Below are 12,540 nucleotides of genomic sequence, written 5' to 3' on the forward strand. Positions count from 1 at the left end.
ACTGAGCCCTTAACCTGTGGGATCTGATGCTATGTCAGATAGCATCAGGATTGAGTTAAACTGTGGGACACCCAGCTGGTGTCGGACATTTTCTTGCTGTTGTGAGGGGAAAACCTCCACGTATTTGGTGACCAGATGTGTCAGAAGTGAACTGTTTTGTGTGACTAGTAAAGAAGACTCACTGGGAAGACAAACCCGGGAGGGAGGAACTGGGTTTTTCTCTACAGAGGAAGGAAAAAAACTGAGTTTTCCTACAAAAGAACACTGCAAGAGAACCAGGATACTATGTTTCAACACTGGCTCTGCTCATCCCGTCAGAAGTGAGCTGTTTTTGCACTAGTCATTTAATTTCCCTGAGCTTTGTTTCCTTGTTCATAGTGTGGTGGCAACATGTGGGTCATAAACATCATTTACGGTGATGATAACTGTGATAATGGATGTGAAAACTCCAAAGTATTATACTGTTTCTGGATTCAGCAAGGGAAATGTAACTATCACTCATAATAACTCACATTTATTGACACCTACTACTATGTGCTAGATGCTGTTATAAATGCTTTACAAATAGTAACTCATTTCATCCTCAGAACAACCCTATCTTATAGATTGGGAAACTGAGCTCTGGAGAGGTGAAATAACTTGCCCAAGTCCCATAATTTTCAGTTGGTAGAATTGAGTTATGAAGCCAATAAATAAGGCCCCAGAGGCCATATCCTGTGAAGAAAAAAAGATGGAAAAATGGAAAGGATCACTTCCGAAAAAATAATTTTTGAAACGTTTGGTGGTCTTTCTCTAACAATTAGTAGTTCAGAGATTTATATGCATGACGAATACTTATGGAGCACACACTATGTGTCAGCCATTCTGCTAATTCTTAGCAAGTCAAGGAAAAGTAAATGTAAATTTCAAGTGTCCTTATGGGGACACACAGTCTAGTGGTCGTGGCAGAGATCCATACATGATTTGCAGAGTGCTCTGGGGCCACTGGGGGGCGCTCAACCAGGCTTGGCAGGGTCAGGGCAAGCATCCTGGTGAAGATAACACAAATGAGTGTTATAAAAGACAAGCAGGATTCAGTGAGGCAATCACTGGCAGGTGGAGAGAGACACTAGGAAACGAGAACAGTAAGTCCATAATTAGGATGGAGTAGAACATGCAGGGAACAACCAGGCCACAACTGTTAGAATGTGATTCCATGTGGCCAGAGACCTGGTCTGATTGTACACCTCTGTAGTCCCTGGCACTTCCCATCAGAATGTAAACCCTGAAAGGGCAGAGAATTGTCTGTTTTGGTCACTATTATATCACCAGTGCCTGGTACAAGGTGGTGCCCAATACATATTTGTTAAGTACACACATATACGTGTGGATGAAGAATACAGTAAATAAATACTTGTTGAGTGAATTATTTAACAATAAACAGGGAGCACCACTGCAAATGAGGCTGGGCAAGCCTCTGGCTTTCCTGTATACTGCATCTAATATAAACCCAATCAACTATCAAAGTACCTTGAGCTGGATCATGCGGTGCCTTGGGGCCAAGCACAGGCATTTAAACTTTATCGTAATGATCAGAGTGAACCACTGAAGTGCCTCAAGCTGGGGAGTGACATGGCCAAACAGTAAGTGAGAAAGAGGACTCTGGTGGCAGTTTGGAGAACAGTTTAGAGGAGGAGAGACCAACGATGGGAAAACTCCACGGGGCTATGCAGGACTCTCTCACAGGAAGCTCCGGGAAAAGGGATAGAACAGTGAACGGAAAAGTTAGCATTCAAAGCAGGGTTCACTCTCGCTTTTAACAACTCCACCCAATAAAAATTTGGATAAAAGCAAAGTAGAGGGTCAATGAATAATTTCACAAAGACTGGAGAGACAGGGTATCCTATAGTGAACACTAGCTGAGACAATCAGGAGATTTAGAATTTGGCCCTGGTGCATCTTTAGCCTATGGTGTGGTTGTTAGCAGCTTGCTGGATTTCTGAGGGCCTGATTCTCCTTCTGTAAAACAAAGAGTCTGAGTCATTTCTCAACGTTCTCCTCTAGCCCTACCATCCCAGGATCATTGATTCTACGACCTTCTGATCCCTGTGATGAGTTTTAAATTGCTGGATAGTGAACTGCATGGCACTTAGACCCACAGATTGAAATGATTTCGGAGGAGAAAGTTACTGCAGGATTATTAAGTTCAAACCTCTCGTCTAACAGATGAGGAGACCAATGTTCAGCCCTGTTAGTCGAAATGGCCAAGCTTATGTAGCTCGTTAAGGGCAGAAGAGAAGATAATCCCACTCTTGTCATCAAATTACATGAGCCTGTTTATATATTATCAAAAAATAGGCAACCTGGACCTGCGCTTTTGGTACGTGTCATTTTAAGTTTGAATTCTCTGAACTCGTTAATAGTTTATTCCAAAAGAATTTTAATAGAATTTACGGCCTTTACTGATGAGTATTCACACTTTCAAGTGGTAAATACAAAGGTTAAAAAAAAAAACCATCTCATGTTTTCATCTGTTGAACTCCTGTCTACTAAGTGTTAAAGGCACAAAGATAATAAGATCTGGACTAATTTCTAACATCTTACCAGTTCTAAAATACTATGGTGATCCATCCTACTTTAAATTTTATCATGTATCCTAACCTAGCTAGGAGGGCAAATTTCCATGCATTAGTGTTGGGTTGTGGGTTTTTTTTAGCGCTGTTCAGGGTTTCGCCTTTATGGAAAGGATTTATAACTCCACAAAAAGTGCATGCTTACTTGTTGGGTGTTCCATGGAGGTTTGTCAATACGGTGAAGTTGTTTCTCACACTTCGCAAGCTGGCAAGGACCTATAAGTAAAATGTTTCCACTGTTAGGAATGGTTAGGAACAAAAGGAGAGGAATGGGCAGGTTTAGAGGCTACACTTAGAAACTACACCCAGAGACAGAGCGAGAATGAGGCAGGCCAGCATGATACATACCTGGGCAAAAGGCGTTACAATCAAGTCATCGCCATGTCTGGTGAAAAGAGAGAAAAGCAACATTTTGTAAATGCATTTGAATTATAACTGTGTCATATAAGCTGTAATATGAAACTTCATCAGTGTTAGCAACACAAATGTTATACAAATTCTTCCACCTGGATATAAGGCAGGACTGATTTAGGTGCAGATGGGGATTTCAGGAACTTGAAAGAAAAAAACCCACCAGGTTCATGGCTCCTGGATGTACAGTGGCTATACCTAAAAACACTTGCAAGTAAGCATATATCTTCAGGGTATTTTCCCATTAAATAGCAGACCCAGAGTACTGTAATTCAGAGCAATTTGTGGATTTTGGTTGCCAGAGCCAGGAACTTCAAAAGGAGGGCTGCTCACAGGCACACACAGAGTTGGAAAAAATGGCCTAACAGTCTGGATAAAGGTTAACTTTGGATTTCCTCGCTTTTGTTGATTTGAACCACAGCCTTCATGCCATTTAAACACAGATTTCTGTCTGGGAATCCCATTACTTTTTGTTTTTAAGACAACTTTTTTCTTAAAGTACTGAAGGAAAAGCTTTTAAGGGAGTGTAGTGTAGGGACTGAACCTACTATTATATCATTGTCTCTCACTTTGTCCCAAAGATCTGATTAAGCTGAACCTAGTGTTACATAAATCTGTACTTAGGAATAGTCAAAAGTGTGTTTGCAGAAGTGCACTCTCTCTGACACATGCTTTGATACCTCTTCTTAAATCCGCATTCAGCAAGGTCTCCATTAAAACCGTTAGAAGACAGGCTGGCCTGAGCAGCAGACGCACAGTCAGGCCAATTCGCTATCACAGTGTAAATCCTAACAGTCGCACAGAAGGTGGTGGACAGTGAGTTTCCTTCACTGTCTGATCATCTTCTCTGTCTTCACGATCACCACACGTATATGGCACCTTATTCGCTTAACTACGGGAGTGCAACCAATGGTTATTAAACACCTGCCCGGTACCAGGCATTAGGTGAGGCCTAGGGATCCAGGGTTGGATAACACCTACATCCTTGGGGGCCTCTTCTCTGGCAGGGGCTTTTACTTTGGGGTATTATTTAATACGATATTTTCCTTTCTACCTTGGTCTTTAGCTAGAAGTCCCCCTTCAATTTCATTAAACTTCCTGTGCATCTGATTTATACAGTGACTAAGTGACTATAGAAAGAACACTGACAAGAGTAAGCATTCTTTGAGTGATTACCATCTGTTAGCCCCTGCATGAAATCTCATTTAATTCTTGTAACAAGAACTGGGGCAACGACTCTTATTCCCATTTTATAGATAATATCAACGCTCAGAGCAGGTAAGCAACAGCTTAACTAGCACACAGCTAATAAATGAAAGAACTAAGACTGATTCCAAAAATCTATGCTTTTAAACATTATGTTTCCTGTTTTATGACGACCCTGCATAGTTGATTGAATTATACAGAATTCATGATCCCCACAAATTAAAACAGAGGAGACAGAAAAATGTCCAAAACACTGCAGTAGATATGATAAATACAGAATGAGAAATACAAACAATTGATACTTAATGGGGTGCAAAGGAGATGTGATAATTACAGATTAGACATAGTAGAGAAGGCTTGATTGAACGAGTGGTATTCGAGATGAACCTTGAAGGGCAGGCTTTAAAAGGCACGGATGGTAGGTGCTACTAATGAAAACAATGCAAGAACCGAGGCATTGAAATGGGAAAGTCTTGAACATGGAGATGCTTGGTGGCTGTTTAGAGCTGAGCAGTGACAGACATTTGTAGGGGATAAGACTCAAAGGTCCCCCCACACCCACGTTATGGACATTGTGGACAATGGTTGTGGAGCTGGTGCTCAACTCAGTAAAAGAAATGAGCCAGTGAAGGTTTCTAGTGAGATAGGCAAACAGAAAAGTGCTTTAGAAAGTATTGGGTTGACCAAAAAGTTTATCTGGTTTTTTTTTTTTTTGGCTGCGTTGAGTCTTTGTTGCTGCATGGGTTTTCTCTAGTTGCAGCGAGCGGGGGCTACTCTTTGTTGCGGTGTGCGGGCTTCTCATTGTGTGGCTTCTCTTGTTGTGGAGCACGGGCTCTAGGCACACAGGCTTCAGTAGCTGTGGCTCGCGGGCTCAGTAGTTGTGGCTCGCAGGCTCTAGAGTGCAGGCTCAGCAGTTGTGGCACACGGGCTTAGTTGCTCCACGGCACATGGGATCTTCCCAGACCGGGGATGGAACCTGTGTCCCCTGCATTGGCAGGTGGATTCTTAACCACTGAGCCACCAGGGAAGTCCCAGGTTTTTCCATAACATATTACGGAAAAATCTGAACAAACTTTTGGGCCAACCCAATAAAATGTTATGGATACAAGAGATGGAGGGAAGAGAGGACAGAGCCAGGAAGATGGGTTAGGGGGATATCGCCGTCATTCGGATGAGAAGACATCGGTGAGGCAGAGGAAGAAACAGGAAAAGACAACTGGAATAGACCCTGAACGTCTTGCCAAGGACTTGGCATTGAATTGGATAAGGGGTCATAAAGAAATACTATTTTCAGTTTTAAAAATGGGTATCTGGGAAAATAGTGAAGTCATGAGTAGAAGTTAAAAAGTGAGGATTTGGAGGAGACGTGTCACCTTCTCACATGTTGAGTTTTAAGGTATTCATTGATATCCTGGTGGAAACAGCAAGTGGGAAGACTGAAATATGGGGGTTAGAGCTAGAGATTTAGGAGGTACCTACAACAGTGGGGCCCCTTAAAGCAATGGCAGGGAGTGGCTTCCTGGGGTGGGGTGTATAGAGAGAGAGAGTCAAAGGGAGAACCTCAGGGCTCTTGTTAAGAGAGGAGTAGTTGTGATAAATGCAGGGTGGCGAGCTATTACAAGAACTGCCCCTTCCCAAGCTATTTTTTGGAGATGGGTGAAATATCTTTCTATTTTTTCAGATTTCTGCTGTGAAGTTCACATTGTTCAGAAGACATCAGGGTGAGCTAGGTATAAAATGACAGTGTTAGACTTAAGTAGGTCATCTATGGCTCCTGGATTTCTGGAGTCTACATGTCCAACAAAAGTTAGATAATACAAGCAAATCTCATACATATGTAGTACCTAAAGTTGATGTATTGTTGCATGAGTGGGGAGCTACTAAAACTAAAAAGCTACTAATCACTAGTACAAACTAATGATTAAACACAGGTTAAAAGAAAAAACACATTAAGAGAGGGCTCGGTGTCAAAATGACTATTATCATGAAATTTTGAAGGTTAGGAGAGCAGAACACTCAGAGGCAAGAGACGAATTTTCAGATCCCCAGCACTGGGTCCCTTAAAGAATTTGAGCTGTAAAAGCTAATGCTGTATATCAGACAGTAGTTGCTAGAGAAATGATCAGATAATTCATAGATTACTCATAGCAATTTGAAGAAACAAAAGAGAAAAACTTCTATTTGAGTATAGCCAGATTATTTATAAAACCGTTCTAAATTTTTAAAATCATAATTTGGTACATTAATAATAAAATGCATGAATGTAACAAAACACTTGATTGGTTATGAAAACTGATGTACTTCTTAGTTGTCCAAACCACTAGAGCGGATACCTCTCAGGAACGAGGCCAGATATTCAGAACCGTGGCACGAGCACCATCTAGTGACAAAACTAGCACATTACAATTTTGTAGGATAATTGGAGATCAGAACTCTGTGGGTCTTAGAATTGAGTGTAGGTCTGCTCTCAACAATGAATGCTTTTCTAGGAAGCAAAAACGCTGCTTCCTACTGCTACGCTCTGGGTTTTATTAATATTAACTTCCTCTGTTTCATGACTACACGTACTTTTCTTGTAATACTAATTTTCGTCTGCCTTAGAGAGAGACATATGCTATTGTAGTTAAGAGCATAGCTTTTGGAGCCAGACAGCGTTGGTTTGCTTCTCAGTTGCACTAACTATGAGACATTAGGCAACCTCTCTATGGCTCACTTTCTTCATCTGTAAAATAGAGTGTTGTGAGAATTAAATAAGTTATTATATATGTACAACTCTTACAACAGTGCTAGGCACATAAAGGCACTTTCATTAGTTATATTCATATTAGTAGTAGGTATCATTATTTCATTATAGTAGGTATCATGTCTATCTTCCCAGCTGGTGAGAACTTCTTTAGGGTAGTCATTTCTGCCCCCATTACAATCAAGAGAACTAATATTTATATTGTACTTTACAGTTTACAAAGCATTTTCATGTCCCTTATTTCATGTGGTAAGAGTATGTTCTTGACCCTGGGGAATGGTGCAAGCACCTATCTTGTTGGTCAAGCCTGAAACCTTTTCCCTCATCCCACAGTCAACCACCAACATCTGCTGATCCTAACTTGCAAACACTTATTAATCGCCCACTGGATCTGTTCTAATGTAGATCCCCATCCTTTAAGATGTAGATTACCGAAGCAGCTTCCCATTTGGCTCTTGGAAACATCTTTAGGCTTGTCCACCCTCCAAACTGTTCTTTTTTTTTTTTTTTGCGGTACACGGGCCTCTCACTGCTGTGGCCTCTCCCGTTGCGGAGCACAGGCTCTGGACGTGCAGGCCCAGCAGCCATGGCTCACGGGCCCAGCCACTCCGCGGCATGTGGGATCTTCCCGGACCGGGGCACGAACCCGCGTCCCCTGCATCGGCAGGCGGACTCTCAACCACTGCGCCACCAGGGAAGCCCCCAAACTGTTCTTTAGACTGTAATCAGAGTTATCTTTCAAAAACATTCATCTGATTATGTATTTTCCTGTTTTAAAGCCTTTAGTAGCCCCCCACTGCTTGTCTGCAGCATAAATGCCAACTCCTCACATAGGCCCTTCGTGATGAGGGAACTGCTTACTTCTCTGGCTTCGTCTCTCACCACTTCCTTATCCTCTCATGTTCTCTGCCTGAGCCATATTGAGCTGTGGTCCCCCCAAATGTTCTTGACAACAAGAGAGTTAGTGAGTGCATAGCCCTTCCTCCTGCACACCTTTCTGCCTGGCTAACTCCTTTAGCTTAGCTGTAACCCCTCGAAGCAGGCTGCTCGCCTTGCCTGGCCAGATCTCTCAAAGTCCAGTGTATCCCTTTCCACAGACATTGCCCTTTTCCGAAGGTATTACAACTGCCTATTGACTTACTGATCTTTTAGCTCCCCTGAAGACAAAGAAAATGTCTCATTTGTTTGCAAAGTGCCTAAAGGTAAGTAAATTTTTGTTAAAAGAAAGGATGTATATAATCTTCATAACAGCTGGAAAGGCAGGCAGAGCAGAGATTCGTATCATTCTTTTTATTTTTCATCATTATTTAGAGTCTGTTTATGTACTGGATAACCATATGGTTTAATCATCTAGACTCCCTGGATTTAAGCCGTGATTCCCCATTTACTGGGCAGGTTACTTAACCTCTCTGTACTTCAGTGTCCTCATCTTTAAGACAAGAGAATTACAGTACCAACTACCTTGGGGTTATAGGGATTAAATGAGTTAAAATATGTAAAGGACTTTAAATAGTATATAGGAAATGCTTAATAAACGTGTGCTTTTATTTACAGGTAATTTAGACACTATGAAAAATACTCAATGTCTTAAAGCCATGGTGCTAGTAAGTATGATGGCTGTAACTCAAGTCTTAGACACCACATTGTACTTTTTTGGTAGTCCATCAATAAACAGGTCTTCAATTTAAGTGCGCTCTTATTTCTGCTTTTCCTCTTGGTTCTCAGATCTCATTTCCCTTGACTGCTCTCTCTAGAGACTACTTACATCTCATACAAATGGTGGCTTTAAAAAGTTCCTTGTCTGAGTAAGACTACAAATGGGATGACCAAATGAAGGAAACATGGATCTTGCTTCCCTGTGGCTTTACTGGTAGGTAATTAAAACTTGGTCCTGTCCAGGGTGGTTCCCGCCACAGTTGGGGGTAATCTAACTGGCCTCACCAGTTTCCGGTACTTTATGTTCCTATTGGGAAATCTATACCTTGGTATACAAAGACATTACGCTAAAGATGACTACGACACAGGAAGGAAACAGAAACCAATAAATTATTGCCACATCTAGGAAAGCATGTGAAATTTCCTTTTGGGATCCAATGGTGATCTTGTTTTCTTTACTAGAAAGCATTCTTTACTAGAACGAAACAGAAACCAATAAATTATTGCCACATCTAGGAAAGCATGTGAAATTTCCTTTTGGGATCCAATGGTGATTTTTTTTTTTTTTTTTTTTTGCGGTATGTGGGCCTCTTACTGTTGTGGCCTCTCCCGTTGCAGAGCACAGGCTCCGGACGCGCAGGTTCAGCGGCCATGGCTCACGGGCCCAGCCGCTGCACGGCATGTGGGATCTTCTTGGACCGTGGCCCGAACCCGCATCCCCTGCATCGGCAGGTGGACTCTCAACCACTGTGCCACCAGGGAAGCCCCAATCGTGATCTTGCTTTCTTTACTAGAAAGCATTATTTCAGTCTCTCTTTTGTTGCTGTATGCTAAAGCCACTTTTAATGTTCCATTTACTTTTTAACTCAATATCTTTTTCACTCATTCTCCCTGCCTATATGTTTCCTCCTGAAAGAGCTGAGATGAGAAATTTTAAAAAGCTAGTTTTGTCTCTACTGTTAAGATTTAATGCTGAGGAATTATGCAAAGTTTTCTACCTCTTGTGTAAATTCGTGACTGTTCTGCTCTGGAGAGAGGGGCTCCTGAGCAGGGAACATGCTGCAGCCCCCATCCAGCAGCCTTCACGTCAAGACTCCAAATCTATTATTGTCCTTCTTTTTCTTGGCTTTAAGGGTAGAAGGCAGGAGAAGCAGTAAGAGGTTCAGGGGCTGCTGCTCCTCTATTTCAAATCATCCTGAAGAGTAATAATCGGGTGAAATAGCTTTGAGAGCATTACTTCAGGTTAGCTCAAAATACCTGTGTAAAACTGGATTTTCCAACATGGTCCCGAAAAAATGAAATTTCAGAAGAATCTGGATATTCAAGTTCTACTTCTTGTTGTGTTAAGAAATATAAATTCCTAAACTGACAAACACATGAAAGTTTTACTGTCATGCTGAAATATTTGCAAAACAAAATTCTGGGCTATTTTTATTCACTCAAAGCTTTTAATATATCTTGTTATTAGTATCTTTGATAGGATGAGATCATGTTTACAACTGTGTTTTCTTGGGAAGGACCATTCTTTATTATGAAAGTGTGCCCTTACTATATTTTTAAGTTCTGGTTTGTTTTCTTTTTAATATCTTTATCAGAGTATAATTGCTTTACAGTACTGTGTTGGTTTCTGCTGTATAACAAAGTGAATCAGCTGTACGTATACATATATCCCCACATCCCCTCCCTCTTGCGTCTCCCTCCCTCCAACCCTCCCTATCCCACCCCTCTAGGTGATCACAGAGCACCAAGCTGATCTCCCTGTGCTATGTGGCTGCTTCCCACTAGCTATCTGTTTTACATTTGGTAGTGTATATAAGTCCATGCCACTCTCTCACTTTGTCCCAGCTTACCCTTCCCCCTCCCCGTGTCCTCAAGTCCATTCTCTACATCTGCATCTTTATTCCTGTCCTGCCCCTAGGTTCTTCAGAACCATATATATATATATATATTTATTTATTGGATTCCATATATATGTGTTAGCATACAGTACTTTTTTTTCTCTTTCTGACTTACTTCACTCTGTATGACAGACTCTAGGTCCATGCACCTCACTACAAATAACTCAATTTTGTTTCTTTTTATGGCGAATAATATTCCATTATATATATGTGCCACATCTTCTTTACCTATTCATGGGTCGATGGACAGTTAGGTTGCTTCCATGTCCTGGTGATTGGAAATAGTGATGCAATGAACATTGTGGTACATGACTCTTTTTGAATTATATATTTTTCAGAGTATATGCCCAGTAGTGGGATTGCTGGGTCATATGGTAATTCTATTTTTAGTTTTTTAAGGAACCTCCATACTGTTCTCCATAGTGGCTGTACCAATTTATATTCCCACCAACAGAGCAACAGGGTTCCCTTTTCTCCACACCCTCTCCAGCAATTATTGTTTGTGGATTTTTTGATGATGGCCATTCTGACTGGTGTGAGGTGATACCTCATTGTAGTTTTGATTTGCATTTCTCTAATGATTAGTGATGTTGAGCATCCTTTCATGTGTGTATTGGCAATCTGTATATCTTCTTTGGAAAAATGTCTATTTAGGTCTTCTGCCCATTTTTGGATTGGGTTGTTTGTTTTTTTAATATTGAGCTGCATAAGCTGCTTGTAAACTTTGGAGATTAATTCTTGGTGCGTTGCTTTGTTTGCAAATGCTTTCTCCCATTCTGAGGGTTGTCTTTTAGTCTTGTTTATGGTTTCCTTTGCTGTGCAAAAGCTTTAAAGTTTCATTAGGTCCCATTTTTTTATTTTTGTTTTTATTTCCACTTCTCTAGGAGGAGGGACAAAAAGGATCTTGCTGTAATTTATGTCATAGAGTGTTCTTCCCATGTTTTCCTCTAAGAGTTTCATACTGTCTGGTCTTTAATCCATTTTGAGTTTATTTTTGTGTGTGGTGTTAGGGAGTGTTCTAATTTCATTCTTTTACATGTAGCTGTCCAGTTTTCCCAGCACCACTTATTGAAGAGACTGTCTATTCTTTGTTGTATATTCTTGCCTCCTTTATCAAAAATAAGGTGACCATATGTGCATGGGTTTATCTCTGGGCTTTCTATCCTGTTCCATTGACCTATATTTCTGTTTTTGTGCCAGTACCACACTATCTTGATTACTGTAGCTTTGTAGTATAGTCTGAAGTCAGGGAGCCTGATTCCTCCAGCTCCGTTTTTCTTTCTCAAGAATGCTTTGGCTATTTGGGGTCTTTTGTGTTTCCATACAAATTGTGAAATTTTTTGTTCTAGTTCTGTGAAAATTGTCAGTGGTAGTTTGATAGGGATTGCACTGAATCTGTAGATTGCTTTGTGTAGTATAGTCATTTTCACAATGTTGATTTCTCCAATCCAAGAACAGGGTATATCTCTCCATCTGTTTGTATCATCTTTAATTTCTTTCATCAGTGTCTTAGAGTTTTCTGCATACAGGTCTTTTGTCTCCTTAGGTAGGTTTATTCCTAGGTATTTTATTAATCTTTATTAAATCTTTCAGATTTCTCTTTCAGATTTAATTTCTCTTAATTTCTCTTTAATTTCTCTTTCAGATTTCTCATCATTAGTGTATAGGAATGCAAGAGATTTCTGTGCACTAATTTTGCACCCTGCTACTTTAACAAATTCATTAATTAGCTCTAGTAGTTTTCTGGTGGCATCTTTAGGATTATCTATGTGTAGTATCATGTCATCTGCAAACAGTGACAGTTTTACTTCTTCTTTTCCAATTTGGATTCCTTTTATTTCTTTTTATTCTCTGATGGTTGTGGCTAAAACTTCCAAAACTATGTTGAATAATAGTGGTGAGAGTGGGCAACCTTGTCTTGTTCCTGATCTTAGAGAAAATGGTTTCAGTTTTCACCATTGAGAATAGTGTTGGCTGTGGGTTTGTCATATATGGCCTTTATTATGTTGAGGTA

The 12,540-nt window shown here is 40.6% G+C and overlaps 1 protein-coding gene across 2 annotated transcripts in view; it reads right to left on the reverse strand.

Moving 5' to 3' along the window:
• PDE4B (phosphodiesterase 4B) overlaps positions 1-12,540 on the reverse strand; it is a 596,036-nt gene that overhangs the window by 116,147 nt on the left and 467,349 nt on the right. For both annotated transcript variants that reach the window (XM_029227603.1, XM_029227604.1), the window contains 2 exons: positions 2,961-2,997; positions 2,758-2,828 (listed from right to left, as the gene is read on the reverse strand). In XM_029227603.1, the coding sequence (XP_029083436.1) occupies positions 2,758-2,828; positions 2,961-2,997 (108 nt within the window). The remainder of the gene's footprint in view (positions 1-2,757; positions 2,829-2,960; positions 2,998-12,540) is intronic.

The sequence above is a fragment of the Monodon monoceros genome, unplaced genomic scaffold, assembly GCF_005190385.1.
Source record: "Monodon monoceros isolate NGI ecotype Baffin Bay Population unplaced genomic scaffold, NGI_Narwhal_1 Super_Scaffold_18, whole genome shotgun sequence".
NCBI lineage: Eukaryota > Metazoa > Chordata > Mammalia > Artiodactyla > Monodontidae > Monodon > Monodon monoceros.